The sequence below is a fragment of the Lissotriton helveticus genome, chromosome 4_1, assembly GCF_964261635.1.
Source record: "Lissotriton helveticus chromosome 4_1, aLisHel1.1, whole genome shotgun sequence".
Classification (NCBI taxonomy): Eukaryota; Metazoa; Chordata; class Amphibia; order Caudata; family Salamandridae; genus Lissotriton; species Lissotriton helveticus.
In genome coordinates this window covers 152,840,777-152,867,720 of record NC_136063.1, presented here as the reverse complement: position 1 = coordinate 152,867,720, position 26,944 = coordinate 152,840,777, and the positions used below count along the sequence as shown (strand labels likewise).

At 44.9% G+C, this 26,944-nt stretch overlaps 1 protein-coding gene across 2 annotated transcripts in view; it reads right to left on the bottom strand.

The window, feature by feature from the left end:
• The window catches only part of LRRC14 (leucine rich repeat containing 14), a 166,953-nt gene that overhangs the window by 21,924 nt on the left and 118,085 nt on the right, over positions 1 to 26,944 (bottom strand). For both annotated transcript variants that reach the window (XM_078686624.1, XM_078686623.1), the window contains one exon: positions 8,521 to 8,877. In XM_078686624.1, the coding sequence (XP_078542750.1) occupies positions 8,521 to 8,840 (320 nt within the window). In that variant the 5' untranslated portion in view covers positions 8,841 to 8,877. The remainder of the gene's footprint in view (positions 1 to 8,520; positions 8,878 to 26,944) is intronic.

Sequence of the window (26,944 nt, the reverse complement as noted above, 5' to 3'; positions counted from 1 at the left end):
ACCCACCACCACCACAGCCACCACCACAGCCACCACCACATCCACCACCACATCCACCACCACATCCACCACCACATCCACCACTTCCACCACCAACTCCACCACCTCATCCACCACCACATCCACCACCACATCCACCACCACATCCACCACCACCACCACATCCACCACCGCATCCACCACCGCATCCACCACCACCACATCCACCACCTCATCCACCACCACCACATCCACCACACCCACCACCATCACTTCCACCACCACATCCACCACCACTTTCACAACCACCACATCCACAACCACCACATCCACCACATCACCACCACATACACCACCTCCACCACCACCTCCACCACCACCACCACATCCACCACCACATCCACCCCCTCATCCACCACCATCACCACCACATCCACCATCACCACCACCACATCCACCACCACCATATCACCCAGATCCACCACTACCACATCTATATGTGTGTGTGTGTGTGTGTGTGTGTGTGTGGGGGGGGCTCTGTGTGTGTGTAGGTGCAAATGCAATGTTCTTGGATTTTCGTCACAATAAAATACACTGAACATAATCTTCACAAAAGTTATTTAAAAACGTTTAAGCTATTACCATTATAAATTACAATAACTTTTATTTAAGTATTAATTATTTACAAAATTAAAAGCCATTGTTATTTGTAATATCAAGACATCTAAGTCACGTAAATACAACACACATTGCATTACAAATGCTATAGGTGTCACATTTGCAAAAGTTAACACTATTGACATTGTAACTGACAAAGCTATTAATTTTGCTACTTTCAAAACCAACACATAAATAAAAAAAGTGTCATTTACAATACCAATAGCTCAAACTTTCCTAATGCGAGACCTATTGCATTTCCAATGCTTGTTATTTACTTTCATCTGAAATAATTAGAGGGTAAAAGTAAGTTATTTTATTAAAATGGCTTCAGTGTTGCGGTCGGTATGAGGGTGAAGGATATGGTTACTTTTTATTTACTTTCATCTGAAATAATTAGAGGGTAGGTCTGTCATGAGAGTTAGGTTAAGGTCACTTTTATTTAAGTATAAATAAACAATATAGAAATCCGCTTAGGGATGGGGTAAGGATAAGGTTACTAGTTTAATTTTAATTAAAGATGGGCTAGTGTGGACATATGGGTGAAGTTTACATTACTTTTAATTTAATTATAGGAACAATAATGGAGGACTCCGATTGGGATGAGCAACACAGTTAGGCTAACAATGTATTTACATTAATTTAAATAAGTGCTAGGGTTGGGGATATATATATTTTATTATTTATTTAAAATTACATTTCAAAAACCTACCTTATCAATATTGTTGCAGTTGAGGTAGTGACTGCAAGGTGGTAGTAGATTAAGATAGTCAAACCTAAGGTAGTGAACCTTCAGGACGTACCTTCACTTAGTGCACAAATATTATCCTTCCAGTGATTGCTACCAGCGTTCCCAAGAAAAAATAGATTTCTTCATGGATTCAGATTCCCTGGTCTAAGGGAGAATCTCACTCATTATAGTGCTTAGTTCTCCAACCCCATTTTAACGATACCAGCTATAGGAATTAATAAAGTGTAGGTTCCATGTTGCCAGGTATTTTTTAGACTCACTACTCTTTCTGACCCTTCCACTCTCACAATATCACAAAGTATTATCTCACGGAAAGTGCTTCCATGTCTCCGCTGGTTGTAGCACGCCCTTCCTGCAGCAGGGCGGGAAGAACCCGATGATGAAGCATGGCACCAAAGGTCTTGTTGGTGGGTGAGGGTTATTTTAAGAAAACCTATCATTTTTCCTGAAGAAATTCATGTTTTCTTGGGAACACTGGTAGCAATCACTGGAAGGATAATATGTGTGCACTCAGTGAAGGTTTCATAAATGAAGGGTGGACTTTCTGGTAAGGATGACTGCATGTACCATCTTGTTGATCTTCGACCACATTTAATTTTATGGATTTGGAGATAGTACATTGTTTGACACCAGAGCCTTGACGACCAAAACCAGGCAGCTCGTCAAGAAAGAGTATGCTCTTGAGTTCCCTCGGTCTGATTCATACGTGCAGCTCTTGTGCTTTATTACTGTTTTTGTTTTTTATGTGCATTTAGTCTTGTCATCTCATTCCTCATAATTAACTTTTTATGAAAATGAACATAAGGCAGAATCTGTCAATTTACAGAATGTGGCTATTGCAAGGAGCTATCAGCACCTATGTTGCAAACCAGTGAAATATTCCCAACGGGAATACACAGGTGTTGAACATAGCGGAGGTGCTGGAACAGTCCTGGATTTCTTATCTGGTGGGCCCGGCACAGCAGCCCTGTCCATTGACAATCAAGTATACTGCCCCAGCATGCACAATCAATCATCTGCCCAAGTGAATGGAGTAACACTCATCAATGGGGCAAGAAAGATTAAAAGAGCCCCAACAAGAACAGCACAATAAAATTTGCATTTTTTAACAGATACTGGTGTCCAGCACGTATGATCAACAAAGAAATACCATCTACGATACAGAAAAAACAGACCCCAAAGTCAGAAGAGCCACAACTGCAGTTTTGTCATGAAAGAGGCCATGATACATCCTCAGTGCTTAACAGTGTACCGAACTCCTCACATGACAATGGGTTGAATATAGATCCAATGTTTTCATAGGTTCACTTACTGATCGCCCCCTCATTGTCAGCTGCTGGTTCTAACTTGCCTTTTCTGGATTGTATGTTGCCAGACTATTCAGTGTATTTCATCCATCTTCAACGCTTTAGACATTTTGGCAGCTGCCCTTTTCTAAAAATGTCTCCGGTACAGTCCTAGATAGTCTCAACTCTTACCTGTGCCAGTGATGAAAAGCCCCTAATAAGTCCTGGATTCTCTGTGTCTAGTCACTTTTATCGTTTTTTCATAATTCTGAGCCACTCTGATTTTTTTTTCTGTTCAATACTAACTCCCTATCAGTGGGACTCGAAAGCAACTGTTGGAAAAAAAGAAGGCTCAGCCCACTGGAGAGACTGAAAGAAATGGACTGCTGTTCTTAGCCTGGTGCTATTTCTGGCAAGGGAAGACCTCTTTTCCACCCTCTTCCCATTTATAGCGTCCATGCAGCAAACTGGTTAAACTGTATTGTGTCTTTCCCTATAAGGTGCTATGTCAAAATGGGATGCACTAGTTGAACATTTCTCCAATCCATCCAGCGATGTGTTTAGTTCAAGGGTTTGCCCTGATTTATCAGGCTCATTGAAGTACAGTTCCTCTTTATGATATATGTCCTTTCTGTTTAAGATACCTTAATTTTGTAAACAAAAGAAGGAAAACCTGTAATGTTCCAAGCTTGTACCAGCACTGCAGAACTTTCTGCATTAGGCCCTATGGTGGATTGTGCCCCACGACTCTTATTGCAAATGCTTAACGACGCAAGTGTTTGCACACCTTAAGGCTATATTTCCATTTAAGGTTCTTTAAGACAGGCATCTCTCATTTGTTGATTTCAGTGGCTAGATGCCCTAATTAAACCAGAGATATATATATATATATATATATATATATATATATATATATAATCTATATATATCTATATATATCTATATATATATATCTATATATATATATATATATATATATATATATATATATATATATATATATATATATATACACACACACATATATACATACTGGAGCTAAATCACTGTGACTTTCAGTTGGAGGTGGACTGCAGTTCTTTTCTCTTGAGTGGAAAAACCCACTCAAACAGATGGGTCTTTAAGGTCATAAAAGCCTATTCAGTTAGGTTTACCTGGGTCTGCTTGATTCAGAACCACTATACCATTGTGGTCAAGGTATCAAGAGAAGGAGCATTCGAGCTATTAGCATTTACAGAGTGAAAATGTATTGAATAGTAAATCGTTCTGTAAAAGGTGGTTAAGTAGGTGCTGTTGCTTTCACTTCATTCTATTATTAAGGTTCTCAACATATCAGGATCCAACCTCATTACCGGGCTTATTTTCGACAAACCTTATATTTTGGGGGACATATATGCAGTGTTCCATTTATAGTAAAATATGTACCAGGGCCCTCATCAGGAGGCCACTGCAGCTTGCAACAGCCATTGCCACCGTCCAGCGATGCCAATGACAGTACCAACACAGCTACTGACCGCTACACTCTTACAAATCTGACAATTCAGACTATTTCACTAGGAGGCTCCGCTGAGCCGGGACCCCTTGGAGGAAGCAGCATCGAAACCCGGCGGAATCCTGCTGCTCCGGTAAGGGAGGCGGCCCTCGAAGGGAAGCCTCGCTGCGCCTTTCTCCTGCTGCGACAACCTGTAGCAGAAATTTGGGGCTCGAAGACCGTCCTCACGGCAGAGCGGCCGAAGTGCCCAGACCTGCCGGCTGCACTGGGACATATTGGACCCCTCTTACCCTTACACTACACTAACGGGGCAAGAGATGAGGGGCAACAATCCAGCCCATCTGTGCCTCTCAAGTGACGAGGCCTGCTCCCTGCCCAGCTTTCTTGGCCTGTGGGCTCAGGCAGCCTTCTCAGCACTTTTCAGACCTGGACTGGGTCCTCTCCATGCTCAGCTTTCTTCAGGATTGCTTCCACTGAAAGAGCTGGCGGCGTGAGAGCAGCCACTGCACGGAATGAGCCAGTGGGAGGGGCGGAGGCTCAGAACAGGCCTTGTGTGACGCCAGCTCCCTGCGGGGAATTGGGGGACCCCCACCATCCCATACTTCAACGAGTGCTGGGGGAGGCCTGCAGGGCCCCCAATAGTGCAGAGGCACGCTGAACTCTTGCTCAAAAAATGCCCAGTCAGCCATGGACTGGGCCCTGGTCATGTACCTTGCCAGCCCTCGTGCCCCCTATTGCAATTTCATCCCCCTACCCCCACCACATAGGCAGGCGAGCGCACTGAGAGGACCCCTCCTCTTCCCCTTTGGATTATATGTGTAGTGTCTGCGGTCCACACACCGTGGGCATCAGCACCTAGCGGCCTCTCCCCTTCTTCGTTTGTTGCCTCCTGCCTGCCTGGAGGATTGGCATGCTGACCAGCCGACTGGCAAGATCGCATGGTCAACTAGGTTGTCAACTAGGTCGTCACGCAGGCCAAAGCAAGGCCCACCTCTTCTGAGGGCTCCTCTGAGCATACAATGGACCTGATCCTCAAGGAAATCACAGCAGTGGGACACAGATAGGGGGGTCATGGACGCAAGATGACGGACCACCCGATGGAGACGCAGTCCATCCGGGCGGACATCACCTGCTTCCGCGACAAAGTAGAGGGGCTGGACCTATGCCGACTCAAATCACATCCCAAACAGAGACCAAGAACTCCAGGACTTGTGTGACATCACTGACCTAGAAGACATGAGCTGCACGGACAATGTCCGCTTCTTTGAAATTCCAGAAAAGGCGAATGGGTCTGAGGTCTCCCTAGTTTCCTTCGAGACCTGCTACCCAAACTACTAGGGCTTACCTCCTCCCCTCTTGGAAATGCAGACAGCACACAGAATCCGGCCATGATAGCCTCTGATATCGCACCGGAGAGGCCCATCATAGCTTGCTTCCCCTGCTGCAAAAAGGCGCAACAGATACTTGCAGCGGCATGGTCGCATGGGCCCTATCACCCTGAAGGACTTAAGATCCACATTTCCTCGGACTTCTCTAGGGAGACGAATGAGAAGAGACGACCTTCCTCTCTTCTAGGCCACAGCTGTTCAACTGTGACATAAAGTATGGCCTCTGCAGGGACCGCGTGGACAACCCCTTCCCACCCCACCACCCCTCCCACCCAGTCTGGGTCCTGAGAATGATACCTATGGTGGGAATTATGGCAAACTGGTTACCTAGTTTACCAGATTAAAGCCCGGACTCGGTGGACCTGCAAGTTCTTGTGTGTCTGGTTCTGCATCTTTACATATGTTGCCAGTTTTCTTGTTCTCCTACCCGATTAGCCTCACTCACCTATCCTCGGCTCCGCCCAGTTCCTACCCTCCTCTTCTCCCTCCCCCTTTTTTGAACCCCACTCCCCTTCCATGGGCGGGACATCTGGTACGGTTCCATAACATATCTCCTCCCCCCATGGCGTATACTTCCGTGAGGGTCTCAAGGCGCGGGGGGGAGGGGAATGCTGCTACTGCTCGAATAGCCAGGTCTTAAGAAGTCTTTTGAAGGTCAGCAGGTCTTGGGGCGGCCGTAGGTGGATGGGGAGGGTGTTACAGGTCTTTGCAGCGAGGTGGGAGAACGACCTACCACCGGAGGTTGCTCTTTGGATGCGGGGGATTGGGGCAAGGGCGAGGTCAGCGGAGCGTAGCTGGCGGGTGGGGGTGTAGAAGCGGAGTTGTCTGTTGAGGTACGCTGGTCAGGTGTTGTGGAGTGCCTTGTGTGCGTGGGTGAGGAGCTTGAAAGTTATCCTCTTGCTAACAGGGAGCCAGTGCATGTCTCTCAGGTGGGGTATGATGTGGCTGCGGCGAGGGATGTCGAGGATCAGGCATGCAGAGGCTTTCTGGATGCGTTGAAGTCTTTTCAGGAGTTTTGCCGCGGCGCCTGCGAAGAGTTTGTTTCCCAGCTACAGACAGTGCAACTTCTAGCGAAACGGCAGTCAACTTCCAGTAGAATATGAGGTGCATGACTGGACAGAGATCCTAGATAACCTTAGTGGAAGTATGTGGGAGGCCCAGATGAAATTTTGCCCTTTTAAAATCTTGCAGGAATGGAACTGGACCCGACAAAGCTCAAGTCAGCAAGATGCTACCCCACTCCTCTTGCTGGTGGTAGGGACATCGACACTCTGATACAGATGTGGATATCTGTAATAATATATTTTGCTATTCATTGGCTTTGTTCCATTCTTCCAAATCTAATCAAAGATTTGCAACAAAAAAAGAACCATTCTTGGAGGCTACAAGGAACTGGAGACCTTACGGTGTTCTGCTCTACATTCAACAATTTTCATGGATAATTAAATGCTAATTTCCTTTCCAGATACCACTTGTCACAGCAAATGTTCCTTCCATTTTTCGTTTCAGGTCTACACTTCTAAGTAAAACAGTTGTTTTGCTCCTAAGATGTAGGGAGGGTGTGATAAACTAATCGAAGGTGGCGGATTTCTGAATGGCCTCTATGACTTTCAGTCAGCTGAGAAATGAGCTGAAACCTTCACGCAGGACACTGAGGAAACATGATCTGGAATGATGCTCTAATCCCTACTTTTGAGGCAACATGAATACATGAGTCTCCCATGGAATGATGGAGGTCAAAAGAACAAATAGACTCCAAGCCTAACAAATCAGGAGCATCTGTGACGGTAATAAGGACAAAAGCTACCACGGTCCTTAAGCTATCATTGCACGGTTTCTAAGGAGGGGCATCAGAAACCACTTTAGGTACTCAGTTGTTTCCGTCTGTATTAGAGAGCATTTTTGTCTACACTGCTGGACAAAAAAAGAAAATAGATGCCGATTCGCTCTTCTGTTTTTTTTTTAGAGCTCAGGTATCATGGAATGCGGTGATATTTGATCTTTAGTGTAAGGAACGGTGTGAGGAATATCCGCTTTGGAAGTGATGGCACAATTACTTACTGTTAATCATTCAATAAAGTCAAACTCCTTTGCGCCATAGTTCTTATAACCCACCAACTCCACCTGCAAATGTACTGTTAAGGCTAAATAGGTATTCTAGTCCTGCTGGGGTAGTCACCCCAAAAGGCTTGTTTGTGCTTAGACGTAATCAGAATCAATGGTTTCGGGGCTTGTAAAAGACAAAAAAAGGTTTTCTAATGAGTAGGTAGAGAACAATGTGCCTTAGAGTAACACCCTCCTCCTGCATGGATATAAGCACTAGAACTCCTTCCAAGTTACAAACTAGATAATTATAAAGTTGAATTTTCTTTAATGAAGAAAGAGAATGATAATGTCATGCATAAAATACATTAAAAGACTCTTTCTACAGTCTGACTTTTTAGGGGACATTTTACGACTAAAACATCTGTTACACTCTGAGAATTTAGTAGTTACTAGTTTGCGTTAGTGAGAGTTTTCAAGATACTGTCCACTGGTGTAGACTTTCAGCCGTAAGAGGTGTTGCGACTAAAATGATTGTTGCTCGATTTAACTGTGGAGATATTAACTCCCAATGAGCAAAAGAGCATTCCTGGTCACTTCTCAATTCGGAGCAGACACCAAAGGAATAGGCAACAGAATATTGCTTTACACATATAAATCAGCAACTTCACTCCGCATTCTCGTGCCCTCTGCTCCAGACCTCCAGTACCCAGAGTTTCGTCTGCCTGGATCAGATGGTATACAACAGTAAATCTCCACAAAAGGCACTCTTTATGGCTTCATTCACCATCTGTAGTATCACAATAATATATTAATGGGGGGGGGGGGGGGGGGGGGGTTGTAGCCTGTCACTGTATTCACATAGAAACTTACTGCTTAAGCCAAACTACAGCAGGTGTTACACAGAACAAAGAAACTGGTTACCTTGCATTGTGTTGTTGGTCACCCAATTTAATGCGCTCATTCAGATAGGCGATCACTCCCAGTATCACGGTCTGCACACACAGCTTGCTGGGCTTCTCCTGGGAGTCAGGACCACCAGTGTTTTTTAGGAGCTTTTGAAAGCTGATGACACTGAAAGGCCAGCGATGGACCAGATCATGAAGGACAAGTGTCTTTTTATCAACAAAGGCAGCTTTGAATAAAACTGGGTACAATTCTTTTGGAATAAAATCCAACGCCTTGCGAATGGATGAATGGTCAGACACAGCCTTCTGAGCACAGAGGAACACCAAAGAGCACATGATGTCAAAACAGCAGGACTGGCAGGACTCTGCTCATCTGTGGCAGAAGACAGAAGATGAAGGGGTTAATTTCTGTGCATAGGTATATGCTATATAAAGTCTACACATTCAAAACTCTCCACTATATCAATCTTTTAAACACAGTTCATTAGGGATGGAAAACCTTGCCTAACAAATCGTTTTGTTTACTGTTGCACAAGGAATAGGAATGTGCATACCTTTTTTATTTTTTATTTTATTTTATTGGCAGTGGAAAAAATTACACAGAGGAACAAGACAGAAAATAAGTATGCAATATCTACATTAAATACATGGTCATTAAACGAACAGAGAAAAAAAAATCAGGAAAACAAGAAGTACAGCTAGCAAAAATGAAGATAATCATAACCAATTTGTGATGGGTAGCCATATTTTTTGGCCTAACATCTTCCTTCTTAGACCTTTAAATTTGTATACGCCATTTTCCAGATGAAAAATATTCAACAATTTTGATTGCCATTGATAAAACACAGGCGGTTCAACATCCAACCAACGAGAGGTTATACAATTGCGATAAGAAGACATTGCAATGAATATAAGCCCTTCTTCGGCAATTGTTCTATTGGTAATTTGATCAGTTTGTATTCCAAGTATAACAAGTTCAGGGGTTAGAACAATGGCTACATCCAGAATAGTACTTAGGAAGCCTTGTACTTGGGTTAGAAGTAAAGTCAGTTTCGGGCAATAAAAAAACATATGACACAAATCAGCCGCATTGTAACCACAACGGCTACAGTTGACCCCTTTCTGTGCTTTCCATTTTGATAATTTATATGGTGTATAATACAAATCAAAAATAGACATATAATGTTGGTTTTTAAGTGAATCATTGAGAATGACTTTACTGCAAACTTCAAGAGATCTAACTATATCTACGGTTTCTAAGCCAAATGTTATTTGCCATTTCTTTGCGTAAATGTCTAAATTATCTTCTATCTTCTCCAGACATTTTTGATATATTATACCAATCTTATTTCCCTGCCAACAGCATTCCAACAAATCTATTTTACTCATAGATTCTGATACAGTTAAATTCTTCGTAATTAAGAAACTGCGGATCTGTAAATATTTAAAAAAATCAGCTCTATCAAGACCAAATTCGTTCTGTAGTTGAGAATAGGAAGCAAATTGCCCATCATGGTACAATAAACCAAAATGATTTTATTTTTAAGTCAAACCATCTATGCATAACAAGGTCATTAAAAATCTCGGGTAACATAGGGTTCTTTAGAAAGGGGGTATAGTAGTTAAATTTTTTCAGAAGATGAAGCCTTCTGTTGATTTGCCTCCAGGTCTGAGATGCGGTATTCATGATTTTAAATTTAGTTTTTTTGTGATAACTAGGTTCTATTAACCTGAACAGCTATTGTCGAGCTTCGGCTCCAAGCAGCATTTCGTAAATTGATGGAATCAAAGCATTGTCTAAACTATAGTCAGGGAACATTAGAATACCCATTTGTTTTAACATGACTGCCCAATAGTATAGACGAAAACTAGGAACTCCTAGACCGCCCCTTAGTTTTGGCAGAATGCACCATTTAAGGGCTCTTCTCGCTCGCCGATAACCCCATAGGAACCTGGAAATGCTTCAATCCAATTTATTAAAAAAGAAAGAAGAAAAGAGAAGAGGAATGGTACGAAATAAATAAAGGAATTTTGGTAGTATGACCATTTTAATTACATTGGTACGACCAGATAAAGATAAATGCAAATTGTTTAGCCGTTCCAGAGTCCTATTGGTAGACATTAATAGAGGATCTGTATTAAGCCCTACTATGTCATCGACCATTGGAAAGATTATCACACCAAGGTACAAAGCGGTAGGTGCGAGAGCTATTCTGTCGGGTCTGCCAGTGGAGGAATGAATTATCTGAGTTTTAGAAATATTAAGCTTATAGCCTGACAGCTCACCGAATTCTTGGGCAAGTTCTATAATTTTAGGCATAGATAAGCCTACATCAGGAGTAACAACTGCGACGTCATCAGCGTATGCAAGGACTTCATGATCGATCTGGTGTAAAGTCACCAGGGGAATTCCTATTTCTTTTGTAATCTTGTTTAAGTATGGTTCAATGTATAGGGCAAACAGCAGGGGGGAGCAGGGACAGCCCTGCCTTGTTCCCCTGGTGATCGCAAACGAACAAGATGTTTCAGTCGCTATGCGGATTGCTGCCTTCGGATCATGATATAACGCCTGGATGGCTAGAATATACTCACTGGGGAACCCTTTCCATTTTAGGACAGACCATAGGAACCCCCAGTCGACTCTGTCAAACGATTTTTCAGCGTCCAGCAGAAAAGCGCCGACTGGGGATCCCGTAGCCTGTGCCCAATCAAATAGGGTAATAATACGCCTAACATGATCAGTAGTATCTCTTTTTTTAATAAATCCGTGTTGAGTCTTGGAGACCAACATGGGCATTATGTTAAATAAACTATTTGCTAAAATTTTAGAATTTTTTTTACTGTCCGCCGTAATGAGAGAAATGGCCCGATACGACCCTAGCTCGCTAGGATCTTTTCCCTTTTTTTTGGAACACTACAATTGTAGCTAGAGACCATGAGGCGGGTGGAAGCCCCTGGAATGCTTGATCAAAGATCTTAAGTAACTAGGGTTTCAAGATATTCCTAAAAGTTCGATAGAATTCTAGGGGGATTTGATCTGGCCCCATGGCTTTCCCAGATGCTAAGCTAAGAATATCTAACTCAATCTCCTCCCCATGTGACTGGGGAGCCAAGAAACATTGCATCCTCCTCGGACATCGGCACATTCTCAATTCCCCTCAAATAATCGAATGGGGTTCTATCTATATCGAACTCGATCTCTGGTTTATTATATAATGATTTATAGAAGTCACTAAAAGCATTCAAAATCCCTTCCTTAGATTCTTAGGAACGTGCATACCAAGGTGAACATGTTTATGGGAACTATATTGTCAGTGGAAAGAAAATAAAACATAGAAGGGGTGTCAGGTATACAAAACGAAGGCAGCTTATAGTCAGTAAATTTTGCATTGTTTGACTGCATCACACTTTTCTGAAGATGTTTGGATGTTGCACCCTGTGTGCAACTAGAACACAGAAACGTTTCTGTCCAGTGTGCCACCCTACATTAGAATGTTACAAAATGTTACAAAACAACTAGAAAGGCAGTAAGGGATTTTTTGCTGCACCACCAGACTATACACAAAAGGTTTTTTAGTAGATTTCACCACAAATGCTGCCCACCTCTCTGGTCCACTGCCACAGGATCAAACAAATATAGACAAACAACAAGCACATAGAGAGGCAGCAATAAAGATAATTATACAATGCTTAAATGCTTCAAATTTCACGCTACATTTGAATCGAGGAACTGGCGAGTCGTGAGACCACGGACTACATGGGGGTGGTCTGAGAAATACTGGATCCACGGGAGTGATACATATCATAGTATACACCCAAAATGCCAAGCTGATTCTCAGCTGTGAAATATTAGCAAGAATTTAGAAAGAAATATCGTGATATTAAAACTTGAAGGATTTGCTTTGTGGTCTCACGCCTGGATATCTTTACTAACAAGTTGATACGCTTGACTATTTACTCATCAGGAAACCAGTGTTATCTAAGCTAACCTTGAGAATTGCCCTGAGGAAGCCTACGGGCGAAACGCGTTGGCTGTTTCTTTGATCTTCATGTGTTAAGAACATTGGCTGTCCATTTAAACATCTTGTATCAAGAGGATATATTAACAATAAAAAGAAGGACTTTTTTCAAAACAAAGAAGGACATGTGTCTTGTTTGATGCATTTAAGCATTGTATAATTATCTTCATTGCTGCCTCTCTATGTGCTTGTTGTTTACATTAGAATGTTCCCTGCAACATGGTGGATATTTTAAGCTTTTACCTGAATAGCAAAACGAGTGTATGAAACATATAATCCCATTAAAGCATATGTCTATTCTTGCTCTAGTAAATACATTTTAATTTCGTATAACTTAGTTCTAAAAGTACTGCGACCTTTGCTCCACACGACTGCCATCTTGATAAAATACTTGCCTCATCCTCGAGGTCGTCCTCCTAGATTGAATCGACATTGCACTGACCAAGCCTTGGCGGTGAGGTTCCTACAATTCTTCCACTTTTGGGACCGAGGTAAGGACTTACAGGATACTTTGCGCTGTTACTGCAACTCTATTTGGAGCCACCGCTCATGCTTACCTTTTAGTTTTTCTGTTATGTCATGCGTATATGTAATGCGCAATACCCACAAGAGTATCCTGGTGCTGAGCTGGTGTGTGTGTCTAGTCCTGCCTGCCATAGGTTGAATCAATTAAAAAGCCAGGTCTTCAGCTTCTTGTTAAATTCAAGAATATAGGAGGGGGTCTGATGTGGAGTGGGAGGCTGTTCTATGCTTTAGGAGTGATGTATGAGAATGCCTGTCCTCCTGATCTCATCCTGTGTATGTGTGTGTGTGTGATTACGAGTCCTGCAGAGAGGTGGTGTCTGGGTGGTTGGTGCAAGGAGATGCAACTGTTCTGGTAGGAGGAATACACTTGTATAGTGTCGTGCATGTGTGTGAGACGTCTGAAATGAGAGTGTTTGTGTATCAGGAGGTAGAGGAGCTCTTGGAGGTGAAGTGTGATATAAGCTCTCTGTGGAAGATTGAGGGCGACTCAGGCTGCTGATTTCTGGATAGTTTAGGGAGTTGCTTTGTGATTCTGACGTATGCAGTGTTCCCATGGTCAAACTGGCGGATGACTAGGGTGTGAGTGACAGTTTTTTCTAGTGTTGCTTGGGAGCCATTTGAAGATATTCCTCAGCACCTTCAGGGTGTGGAAGCAGGATGCACTGACAGCGCTGACTTGTGCACTTATGTCCAGTTTTTTGTTGATGATTATTCTAATATTCTTTGCATTGGTGCTGGGTGTAGATGTGGGTCTGAGTTCAGACAGTCACCAGTTGGAGTCCCATTGTGAGGTGTTCTGCCCGAAGGTCACTACTTCTGTCTTGTAAGAGTGGAGATTGAGATTTTCATCCAGTCAGCTAATTTGGTCTTGCAGATGGTGAACTTGTTTCTTGTGTTGGGGGTCTTGTCAGAGCAGAGTATGAGTCATCAGCTTAGGAGAAGATGTTGACGTGTGCATGGATAACACTGGCCAGAGGAATCATGTATACTTTGAAGAGGGTGAGGTGGAACCTTAAAGGCACATAGCAGATGAGTTTGCTGGCTTGTGAGAGGTAAGGTGCCAGGATGACAGCTTGTGTTCTATCCATTAATGAGCAGTTCCAGGGGAGAGTGGGTCCTTCAATGCCAATATGTTGCAGGCCCCTCATGAGGATGGGGTGGGGGACCGTGTCAAATGTTGTAGCGAGAATGAGGGTTGCATTGGCTCCACTTTAAGGATCAAGACGATGGGTGCCGTTTCTCTACATTGGTTAGGTCTGAATCCAGACTGCGTGTTGACGAGGGGCTGATGTTTGTTGAGGTGGTAAATGAAGCATAAGTTGATCTATTTCTCTTAATAGGGCGTCAGTTGATTTGTTGTTTCTCTAAGACCTTTGTAGGGTATGGTAGGAAGGAGATGGGTCTGAAGTTGGAAAGCGAAGCTGGGACAGAGGATGGTCAAAACTGCGACATACGGAGGTGATTTGTTACAGAAAATCTTCGAGAGCCTGCTGCAAAAGTGTGGTGAGAAGGTGATCTTGCTGGAGGTGGCAGGAGGAATGGTGAAGTTTTTATTGACTGAAAACTTTCTTGCTGCTGATAGTGCCGGCATCGAAGCGATCTGCAAGAGCTCTGTGCTTTGTGTTCTGTATATGCTGGTGGCAGTGGCTTAGGGCAGATTTGAAGAGGTCTGTATCTGGGTGTCTTTAATTGCTTTCCACTTGCTGCAGTGGTGTTATGTCAGCCAGAGTTCCTCTGTGTACCAGCTGGCCTGTGGTCAGGCTCTTGCGGTTGGCTTGCGCTTGAGGGTAGCCAATTCAATATAATAAAGTGGTAACAGAGTTACATAAAAGGCAGAGCCTTTGTCAGAGGTTCAAAAAGAAAGTGTCTTGGTCGCAGTCAGGAACCACCTACACTGCCAGATCACTGAGAAATCAAGCGTGTAGCTGCTGGCTTGAAGTTGGGTGAAGTGAGGGTGCAGAGAAGTGCCTCATGAAGATCCTTACCTCTATGAAGGTAGAAACAGGTGCTAGGGTCCTCACCGCCAAAGGTCGGTGATCGAAGCTCGAATTAGATCAAGAATACACACTAAGGGTTGCGGGCGTTCAGACAGTACAGAAGGAGGGTCTGCTTAAAGAAACAGGAAACTCCGACATTTCTCATCTCTGATCGGCACAGCAAGTGACTTGACTGGATCTCCCATCATCCATCTGCACAGGAAGTGACATCCCTGGTTTCACGCTCATGGCATCTTGCACTCCTTCCCCCCTCCCAAGACCGACTTAATAGCAGTTGCAGTCCATCCCCACACCCAACTATTCACACATAGCATTATAGAGAGAAGTCTCAGCAGAGAGGCCAGTTCCTCCGCAAACCCTACATCTGAGAGAAAGGTCTGGAAGGAGAGGTCTCAGCAGAGAGGTCAGTCCCACCACACACCTTATTTATGCACACCACTCACCTGAGAGAAAGGTCTGAAAGGAGAGCTTAGTCCCTCCTCACACCCACTACACACACTTCTCATTACAGAGAAAGGTCTCAATAGAGAGGCCAGTCCCTTCACACACCCTACTGCGCACACCCATACTCTGAAAGAGAGGTCTTAAAGGTGAGGGCATTCCCTCCCCACACCTTACTACAAATACCCGTCATCTGAGAGGTCTGAAAGGCCCACAGACCCTACAATACACACCTATCATCTGAGAGAGAGGTCTAAAAGGAGAAGGCAGTCTCTTCCCAAACCGTATTACACACCCCAGTCATCTGAGAGAGGTCTGATAGGACAGTTCCTCTTCACACCCTACACTGAAAACCCATCCACTGAGCTAGAGGTCTGAAAGGAGAGGCAAGTCCCGCTCCATACCCTACTACACACACCCATGATGTGAGAGAGGGGTCTGGAAGGAGAGCCCAGTCCCTCTCCACACCCTACTACATACACGTATTACAGAGGGGTTTCAGCAGAATACCGCTCCCTCCACACACCCTACTACGAACACCTATCATTACTGAGAGAGGTCTCAGCAGAGAGCTCAGTCCCTCTACACACTCTACTACGCACACCTATCATGTGTGAGAGAGGCCTGTAAGGAGAGCCCAGTCCTAGCCACACCCTACTATGCACATCTATCGTTACAGAGAGAGGTCTCAGCAGAGAGCTCAGTTCCTCTACACACTCTACTACGCACACCTATCATGTATGAGAGAGGTCTGTAAGGAGAGCCCAGTCCTAGCCACACCCTACTATGCACATCTATCATTACAGAGAGAGGTCTCAGCAGAGAGGCCAGTCCCTCCGCACACCCATCATTTGAGAGAGAGGTCTGAAAGGAAAGCTCAGTCCCTCCCCACACCCTACTACACACACTTATTACAGAGAGATGTTTCAGCATAGAGGCCAGTCTCTCCACACACCCTACTAAACACACCCATTATCTGAGAAAGAGGCCTAAAAGGAGAGTGCAGTATCCCCTCACACCTGGCATGCACTTCTTATGAACTCGCATATGATGTCACTCATGACATGTTCTGTGACATTATTGATGACATCACTGATGACCTCATCCAAGCTTCGTTTTCCCGCATATTGCTGTATGAATTGCTATGGCCTTACATGTAGCATAGTTCATATTACCAATCAACCACAGATATGTGGGAAAATCTCATTGAGTTTAGTGTTAAATCTCTATACAACCGTTTAGAGAAAGCAAAACTAGTGAATGCCAATTACAAAACAAATGCCCTACGACAGACAAATTGTATCTGTATCAAACACCTGAGACATACCAAACTTACATTAAGAAATGAAGTTGATCTCAGTAGAGGACGGAGTCCTGTAAACAGCGATTACTCTATAGTGAGAGTTTACTTTATACCACAGTTTACAAACCCTGAAACTTTCATTAGAAACACACTACAGACAATTGAAAAATATCTACAAAAATAGTGCGCACACCATGCAACAGTTGTTAAACAAGCATTTGCAAGGCAATCGGTCTTGCATTACAAATAATAATGCAACGCCAATAGCTCATACTTTCAGTAATGCGAGACCAAGTGCATTGCAAATGCTTGCGTGGTGAGCCAGGAACCAGCATTACATGTCTCAGTGCAGTACCGCCAGCTGCTCCTAGAGGTCCCCAGTGAGCAAGGCACCAGCACTGCATGTCTCAGTGCAGTACCGCAAGCTGCTCCTAGAGGTCCCCAGTGAGCAAGGCACCAGCACTGCATGCCTCAGTGCAGTACCGCAAGCTGCTCCTAGAGGTCCCCAGTGAGCAAGGCACCAGCACTGCATGTCTCAGTGCAGTACCGCAAGCTGCTCCTAGAGGTCTCTAGTGAGCAAGGCACCAGCACTGCTTATCAAGATGCAGTACCGCAAACTGCTACTAGAGGTCCCTAGTGAGCAAGGCACCAGCACTGCATGTCCAGGTGCAGTACTGCAAGCTGCTCATGGAGGTCGCTAGTGAGCAATGCACTAGAACTGCATGTCTACAGAGTTGGAGTTACTGGTATTATAAATGCTATTTTTTTTTTTACTTAGCCATGTTTCTGGGTTCAGTACCATATGTGGCCAAAGTGGGACCTCTTTTAGTCACATATAGTACTGCACCCTGCAGAAGATCTGGTAAATCCACCCTACCCATAATGTATTGCATGCAAGACAGTACTACAAGTACATTCAAATAACTATGTCCATATATACAATTAGTAGCGTGAAATGTGACAAAAGAATTATTACATTAATTTCAGATTAGGTTGTACTCTGTGATGAGCTGATGAAGGGAGATTTATAGACAGTCTCATATTAACGTGAGATGTTCTAGTGAGTGAAGTAACCACTGCCAGACTAGCTTAGGACCAAGTGTGTGCCCTGCCTGAAGCCTTTTAAGAATATAGTGCCTTGAGGCTGTAATTACAACCTAGGGAGTAACAACACATGTAACAGGAGGTGTCCTCATGGGAGGTTGCAAGAAGAAACAGGGTGGTACTAAGGAGGGACTACAGGGCTCGAAAAATCTGGAAAATGGTACTAGTCCTGCAGGTCTAGTACCTTGGAAAATCCCATCGAGCCAACTACAATCTACTTGACCCCCGTCTCTGAAAACAAGATTTAAAGGCATCTTTATTGCTCATTCCCTTTGTGAGCAATAAAAATGCCTTTAAATCTTGTTATCTTGTCACTTTTTCTCCTTTTTCAAAGACAGAGTACAAAAGTTAGTTTTATATTCCTACTCGCCAGAAAGGGCGAGTAGTACCTAAAAATAGCTTGTCCTCATCCATTCTCCCTCGCAAATGCGAGCAGATTTGTCGAGCCCTGGAGTACTAAGCCTATTGACCAATGAAAAGCCACCACTTACAAAGGGCAAGGAGAGGAGCCAACTAAGAAGATGGGCAGAAAGTGGGCGGAGCTTTATACTCGTAGCCTGAATATAGCATTGTCTCGAAGAGACAGCACAAGCGCTTCCTAGACGAGACCTAAAAAGACACTATTCACAAAAAACAGTGGCGTAATACAGGCCTTGTGGTGCAGGGGGCCCCGAGCTGTAGGGGTCCTCCCTCAGCACAGGCCTGAGAGCTCCGGATTAAATCCGAAGAGAGGGGGCCCCTCCATGTACCTTGCAGGTGGGCTACCTCGACTTTCGTTACGTCACTTGCTAAAAATAACCAAGATCTGAAGGTGCAAAACATTCTACTACCTGCACCGTTCAGAATAGGGTGAAAACTTTACAGATAGCCCATCTTCTAAAGCACACGCACATAGGTTGGTACCCGGTGCACACAGTCTTCTAAATTAACTAGAAATTGTCATGCTGAGGCGATTCTCTTCAATAACTCAAGGCTGCTTACAATACTTAGCGTGTAGTACGTAGAATCTTTGCCCTGCTGGAAACTTTTTCTGCAGTACCAAAATACTTATATGGCACATAATGAACACAAGTCTACTGTCACCTGCATACAGAGTTACCCTTGAATACAATGATTTATAATGAGTTTAATACCTCTATGCAGCTATGGTGCATTAGGAGGACGTGCGTTTACTAAAAACGTACACCCATTAGGTGGGCCCAAACAGTACAAAGTGGAAAAGTAATATGATGAATATCCACCACAATCGTAACTATAAAGCAAATGAGCACTCTCATTGGATGTCATCAGTAATGTCATAGAACATGTCCGGAGTAATGTCATGTGAGGTCATAAACAGTGCATTGCGGAGGCACAAGTTATAGTTAGAGTGGCTAACTAGAACTGGTAAATTTCTGTGTTTTTTTAGGTCAAGCCTGGCCAGCACCTGCGCTGCTATACGAGGCATGCTGTACTGAGGTGAGGCATAGAAGCTCTGTCCATTTCCTGCCCATCTTTTCAATTGGCCCCTGTTAGTCTTTGCAAAATCTTTGCTTTTCATTTGTGAAAAGGCTTAGTAGTCCCTCGCAGCCGTGGGGGCTCCGGGGGGCCTCTGTTACGCCCCTCCTGTGGCCTTGGCAAGCAGGGCGAGTGTGTTACTGTGCATGCATGTAATGACGTTGCATACTCAGTGGAGGTGGATGGGCACTGTAGAACAAAGTGATAAAACAAAAAGATACAGATTTTTCTCAAATTACCAGGTTGTGCACTCACACACAGATAGAAAATGGTACACAAGAGCGTTTCCCAAACTCTGGGTCACAAGCAGAGTTTTGATGGGTAGGGAAAGTCAGAGTAATGAATAAATATGCCTTTCAATTCTGTGTTTAACTTGGCACATTTGCCAAGCTTCATAGACAGAGGTCAAATGTCAGGATGTGTTACTGCGGGATTGGTGTTAACTTTTCTTTCTCTGGCAGCAAAGTAAATTATGTGATGAGCTTGCTGAACTACAGAGAATGGGAAAGGAAATGCTGTTGTATTTTGCAACACACAACAAAATGTAAATACCTGTAAATGAACTGTATGCATTCAGTAGTTAGGAACACAAAAAAGAAGCACATTTCTTTTTGTAATTCTGAAGTGTGCTGGAAACAGATTTTAGATGATCAAGACACTTTACTTGATGATACAGAAATGCTAAAATATTCACGGAAACCCTACTTCCACACATTATCATTTGTGCATGATAGTTTTAGCAGTAAAATGGTATGCCTGTGTAAAGTTAGTGGAAATTTCAATGAAAAATGTTGTGTCTGAAAATGTCACAGAGCTACAACACAATGCTTTAGTTACATTAAAAAAAACAAGCACTGGCATAACCAATAGGCCTTGCCTTTGGGAACGTATAAGTGTTTAGCCATGCAACAGTTGATGTTGTTGCACCAAGGATCTTGTGCTGCATAACCAAATACTTATAAGGTCCCAAAAGTGAGACCTATTGGCAATGCCAATGCTTGTTTAAAAAGGTAACTAAAATGGCTGTGTTACAATATACCAGTGCAAACCTAATAGATACTAGGGATAAAGCGGTCCAATGCTATACCCGCAGTCTGCTCAGTACCTCCATATTTCCTTTGGAACATAATGGCCGCCAATCTCATGTGCGCTCTGCCCACCTCTCAGGAGAACTGGAGGAGTGATGGTAACCCCAGGCAGCCAGCCAGAGCACAGAATAGTCCCTCTCCTCCACAGTTCAGCAGCAGATCCTTCATTAAATCTCGCTACAGATCAGTCTCAGAATTGTGGCATCTACTGTAATGCTCGATTCATCTCCAAACATGCTGTTGATTTATGGGGACCTCCTTCTTACTGACCAGCCTGACATCTGCTTCATCTCCGAAACTTAGCTCTATTCCTCAGCACTTCCTAGTTTTACTCACGCGAGCGGAGACCCGTTCCCGAGACACACCCGAAGACCCAAGTATCCATGTGACGTCTTCAGACCCTAGTCTCAGTGAGCCCCCTCTCTGTATACATGCCATAGAAAGCACCAGAGACCCCTGTAGTTGGAGGGGGCAGAGTGGGACCCCAAACTTGAGAAGGAGGCCTCTGAAATGGCAATTAATATAAAGGGAGACCTCGTAGCATTGGGTAGAATCCCACATCTTTATCTGTAATACTAGGAGCACTACCCCACTGGAATGGAACCCATTGGTGGGAACCCCCTAATACTAGAGGCACCGCCCCGACAATTTAAAGTAATGAAATACCTTGCCAAGTCTCCTCCATAACATGAGTCCTCCCCGCAAAAGAGGCCCTCCCAATGCCCGGGAGAGGTCTGATACAAGGGTCAGCCTCCCTTGTGGGGAGAGGGCCCTGTGTACAAGGCTGAGCCCTTCATGCAGCGGGGCTTCCTCGTGTGCAAGGAAGAGACCTTAATAGTAAGCATGGGGGCGGGGAGGGAGGCTCTTTTGGAATGGAGAGCATTCATTAGCATCTCTTACGTATAACAGAAAGCACTTAAAAGAAGCAATGGCAAAGCCTGCAGGTCTGGCTTTAATGTGCCAGTGCATGTAAACACAGACATTCATAAATGCAGCTCGTATGTATTGAATTCATAACTGCTGTTTGGGTGTTGCATGCACAAGTACTGTTTATCATATTAAGTTTGGCCCTACTGGTTTCCAAGTGGGGAAAGAAACACAGCATACAAGAATTGCTTTCTGTATAGACCGCGCATTGGACGTAATGAATTGAACATTACAAACAATGTGAGGACTGGGTGTACTTTACAGATGTAATATAGTCCCTCGTGCATGCTAAAGGAAGCAATCCCTAGAACGTGGAATGATACACGAGAAAGTTAATGGCAAGCAGTGAACGAGCTATACTCTGGGTGGCGCCAAAGTCCACGGTAAGTGTATTTTAAATCGCTGGAAACAATACACCTGTAGACAGCTGTGCTTTCAAGCCAGACAAAAAATGTATAGCACTTATAACTCAAGGGAGAACAATTAGAGAGGATGTCCCTTGTACGAGGGAGATCCCACCCCATACACAAGGGAATGCCCGTATTACATGGGAGAGGAAGCAGGGTGTTTCTGCTACAAGTAAGATCCTCTGTGTGTCTGTTACTTTTCTCCTGAAAAAGCATATCCAATGCTCTACCCTCTCTCATCCTGTACCTCTATCAATATCTTTAATCTACATATACTTACCTCCTTTATGCATCTATATACTTTCAATGTACTTGTGGATCTATATATTTATCACTTTCTTCTAATTTAGCATATCCAATGCACTATCCTATTTATCAGCCTATACTTCTCTCAATATATCTTCTAGCCCAACTTTCCGACTCATCTCAAATTTCTTTCTACTACTCTTTCCAATGCATTACCCTATCTCTCACCCTATACATCTATCAATATATCCTCCACATCCACTCTCTTATCCCAAACCCCATACCACTACTATGATCCCCAAAATAACCCTTTCTAGACTCTCTCCTACTCTACCCCTCCTTGCATCATATGACACCTCTTTTTACTATACCGATCCCTCAAACCAAACCTTTCTAAACTCTTCCCCCTCAAAACCCCCTTTTTACTCATCCAAAAGCCTCTTCCTAATGCTATGACCTCAAAAAAAGTCTCACTCTTCTGTCCCTCCACTATCCTTTTCAATCAAAATAATAGACTAACACGTTCACTTCTCAAATTCCATATTCCACTATACTAATTCACCACTAATCCTTCATGGGTTCTAGAGTAGCTAACCTTTTTCCCTTTTCTACCCCTCCCCAACCCTTCTCAATCCAAATAACTGACTAACATATCCACCACTCAAATTACTTTAATGTTTCGCAGTACTAATTCAACAGTAATCCTTATGGGTTCCAGAGTAGCATGCTACTCGCCAATAAAGCACTGCAAAACCCCATCAAGAAGTAGCATGCGCTATATAAATACAAACCTCTTTCCCTCTTCTATCCCGCAACCTACCCATCTCTATACAAATAACTGAATAATATATCCACCACTCAAATTACTTCATACGTCACAATACTAATTTTCAACACTAATCCTTTATGGGTTCCGGAGTAGCGTCCTACTCTCCAGAAAAGCACTTCAAACCCCATTAGGGGGTAACAGGTGATACACGAATGTAAACCTTTCTTCCCTTTTATCCCTCCGCTACCCTTCTCACTCCAAATAACTGACTAATATCCACCACTCAAATTACTAATTCAGCACTAATCCTTTATGGGTTTCCGGAGTAGAGTGCTTCAACGCCCCATCAGGAGTAACAAGCGCTATATAAATTCAAACTTTTTTTTTCCTCTTCTATCCTTCCGAATCCAAATAACTGACTAACCTAACCACCACTTAAAATGTACTTGCATGTTTCACTATACTATTTCAACACTAATCCTCTATCGGTCCCAGAGTAGCGTGCTATTTTCCGAAAAGCGCTTTGACGCCTCCTCAGGGGTAGTAAGAGCTATATAAATGCAAATGCAATACAATACTATAGCATTCCTCCCCATCCCCCCCCCCCCATTCTTCGTCTCCCGCCCCCAACTTCCAACCGCCCCAGGGAACCGATAGGCTACAAGAAAGCAGTCCCCTGAGAGAGAGGCCATGGAAGAAGGTATTGTTTCCCTCTTTCATGACGCATTTTCCCACCCAACCCACAATGAGCTCAGATATTAACCTCGTTCTGAAAGATTTCCAGAGCTCCTTCTCCCAGGCTTTACAGATCATTGCTCCAGCAAAACTTAGCGGCCCAAAACCTAATAAAGCCCGCTCTCACGGTACACAGAGGACCTAAAAGCAGAAAAATCAGCATGTAGAAAACTTGAAAGGAAATGGTGAACCATAAAATCTGCCCCACCCCCGACAAAACTGCCTACAAAGCAGCACTAGGCATCTACCTCAAAAACATAAGGGAAGCTCGAAAGACCTATTTAGTAAATATGATTAACAATGCTGGAAACTCAGCCAAGGAACTATATAATGTGTGAACAGAGTTTACCAAACCTACTTCTTGCACCTCTCCTATGCTAGCTTCCCAGTCCATATGCGATGCCCTTGCAGATAACTTTGAGGAAAACATTTCCAAACTCTACTGTAATCTACCCAGTGGCCTCACACCAGTAGAATTGCCCTTTAACACCCTCTCTGTTACTAACCACTTAGCTTTCTTGCAGGATATTGATCCGATTACTTCAGAGCAAGTCCTAGTCCTGATGAACAAAATTAAATCAGGCTCACCAGTTGATCCCTCTCCCCCACACATCATGGTAACCCTTGCACCGGCATTATTTCCTGCTATCACAGGTCTGTTTAACCACTCTCTGAGTACCCAAACTGTTCCTCCGAGCTGGAATCAGCTCAGGTCAGGCCTATTTTAAAGAAACCAGCTGCCCCCCCTGAGCTATCCAACTATAGGCCTATATTGCTGCTACCATTTCTTAGTAAAACAATAGAAACTCTAGTAAACAAGCAGCTCACATTTTTTTCTGGAAAGCCACTCCCTCCTAATTTTCTCCCAGTCAGGCTTTCGTGCCTCTCACAGCACAGAAATGGCACTGATAGCAATATTAGACACCATCAGACTTTCTAATGAGGAAGGTCCCCCAGCCATGCTGGTATTTACTCCAGCTATTTTTAGGGCTCGCCTGCTGATGCGCTTCAGCGCATAGCTGGCGAAGCTCTATAGGGGCTTATCCAGTGTTTATCCACTGGCGATTCCACTGGCGATTCCTTCAAGTGCATGTGCTTTTTAGGTCATTGCGCTTGCGCAAGCCCTAAAAAGCGCGTGCACAATGCCACCAGCCGCCTGCCTGCCTGCCTCGCATTACCACATCAAAGGCAGCCCTCCGAGCGCATTTCTCACCCCCTAATTATTCACGGCCGGCCGGCAGGCACATCAAAGGCTGCTGCTGCCGTGACTCGCATTTCTCCTCCCTCCTCCCCTATCACTGCCCAGGCCGGCCGTACTTTCTCTTTACAAGGGCGCCCATTCCTGAATCACTTGAAATCTCTCCACATTATTTGCATTTTGTTAATTAAAAAAATTAACTTCAACACAGCGTTGCACATTTTTCTCGACTTCGGAAGGATGAGTCCCAATCTCATTTGTACAAAGTGTTGTAATGGGATTATTGGAGAGTTAGAGAAACGTGCTCACAAGTTACATTTTTATGCAAATCATCTGAGTAAATAAACAATAGCATGGTGCCGTTTGCGTCCTTGACTTGATCTGGTTTTTATTTTTATTTTGCTATTATTCTCACAAAGGCTAAGAAGGTCTGCCTACTTTAGTATTAAGTGCTATACGTCGCATAAGCAACAGCTAACCATTCACTCACCCACGCAACGCCACTCACCCATGCAACGCCACTCACCCACGCAACGCCACTCACCCACGCAACGCCACTCACCCACGCAACGCCACTCACCCACGCAACGCCACTCACCCACGCAACGCCACTCACACACGCAACGCCACTCACACACGCAACGCCACTCACACACGCAACGCCACACACGCAACGCCACACACACACGCAACGCCACACACACACGCAACGCCACACACACATGCAACGCCACACACACATGCAACGCCACTCACACATGCAACGCCACTCACACATGCAACGCCACTCAACCACGCAACGCCACTCACCCACGCAACGCCACTCAGCCACGCAACGCCACTCAGCCACGCAACGCCACTCAGCCACGCAACGCCACTCAGCCACGCAACGCCACTCAGCCACGCAACGCCACTCAGCCACGCAACGCCACTCACACACGCAACGCCACTCACACACGCAACGCCACTCACACACGCAACGCCACTCACACACGCAACGCCACACACACACGCAACGCCACACACACACGCAACGCCACACACGCAACGCCACACACACACGCAACGCCACACACACATGCAACGCCACTCACACATGCAACGCCACTCACACATGCAACGCCACTCACACATGCAACGCCACTCACCCACGCAACGCCACTCACCCACGCAACGCCACTCACCCACGCAACGCCACTCACCCACGCAACGCCACTCACCCACGCAACGCCACTCACCCACGCAACGCCACTCACCCACGCAACGCCACACACACACGCAACGCCACACACACACGCAACGCCACTCACACACGCAACGCCACTCACACACGCAACGCCACTCACACACGCAACGCCACTCACCCACGCAACGCCACTCACCCACGCAACGCCACTCACCCACGCAACGCCACTCACCCACGCAACGCCACTCACCCACGCAACGCCACTCACCCACGCAACGCCACTCACCCACGCAACGCCACTCACCCACGCAACGCCACACACACACGCAACGCCACACACACACGCAACGCCACACACACACGCAACGCCACACACACACGCAACACACACACGCAACGCCACACACACACGCAACGCCACTCACCCACGCAACGCCACTCACCCACGCAACGCCACTCACCCACGCAACGCCACTCACCCACGCAACGCCACTCACCCACGCAACGCCACTCAGCCACGCAACGCCACTCAGCCACGCAACGCCACTCAGCCACGCAGCGCCGCTCATCCACGCAACGCCGCTCACCCACGCAACGCCGCTCACCCACGCAACGCCACTCACCCACGCAACGCCACTCACCCACGCAACGCCACTCATCCACGCAACGCCACTCATCCACGCAACGCCACTCATCTATATGCAAAACGAAAAATGTCAAACTCTTCTATTGCGAGACCTATTGCATTTTCAATGCTTGTTTGCATCTGTCACCATCTTAAACTCTATCCTGATCCAAAGACTTGTTGAGATTGCACTGAGAAAACTTTTCTTAGTGACCGGACCCGAAATGTACATCTAGAGTCCTTTAACTCCCGTACCATGGCCCTAGACAAAGAGGTGCTGCAGGGCTTCTCCTTAAGCCCCACACTCTTCAATATCTGCGTGACTAACTCCCACCCCACCATGCTGAAGTGCTAAGATTCTGCGGCTTTGAAG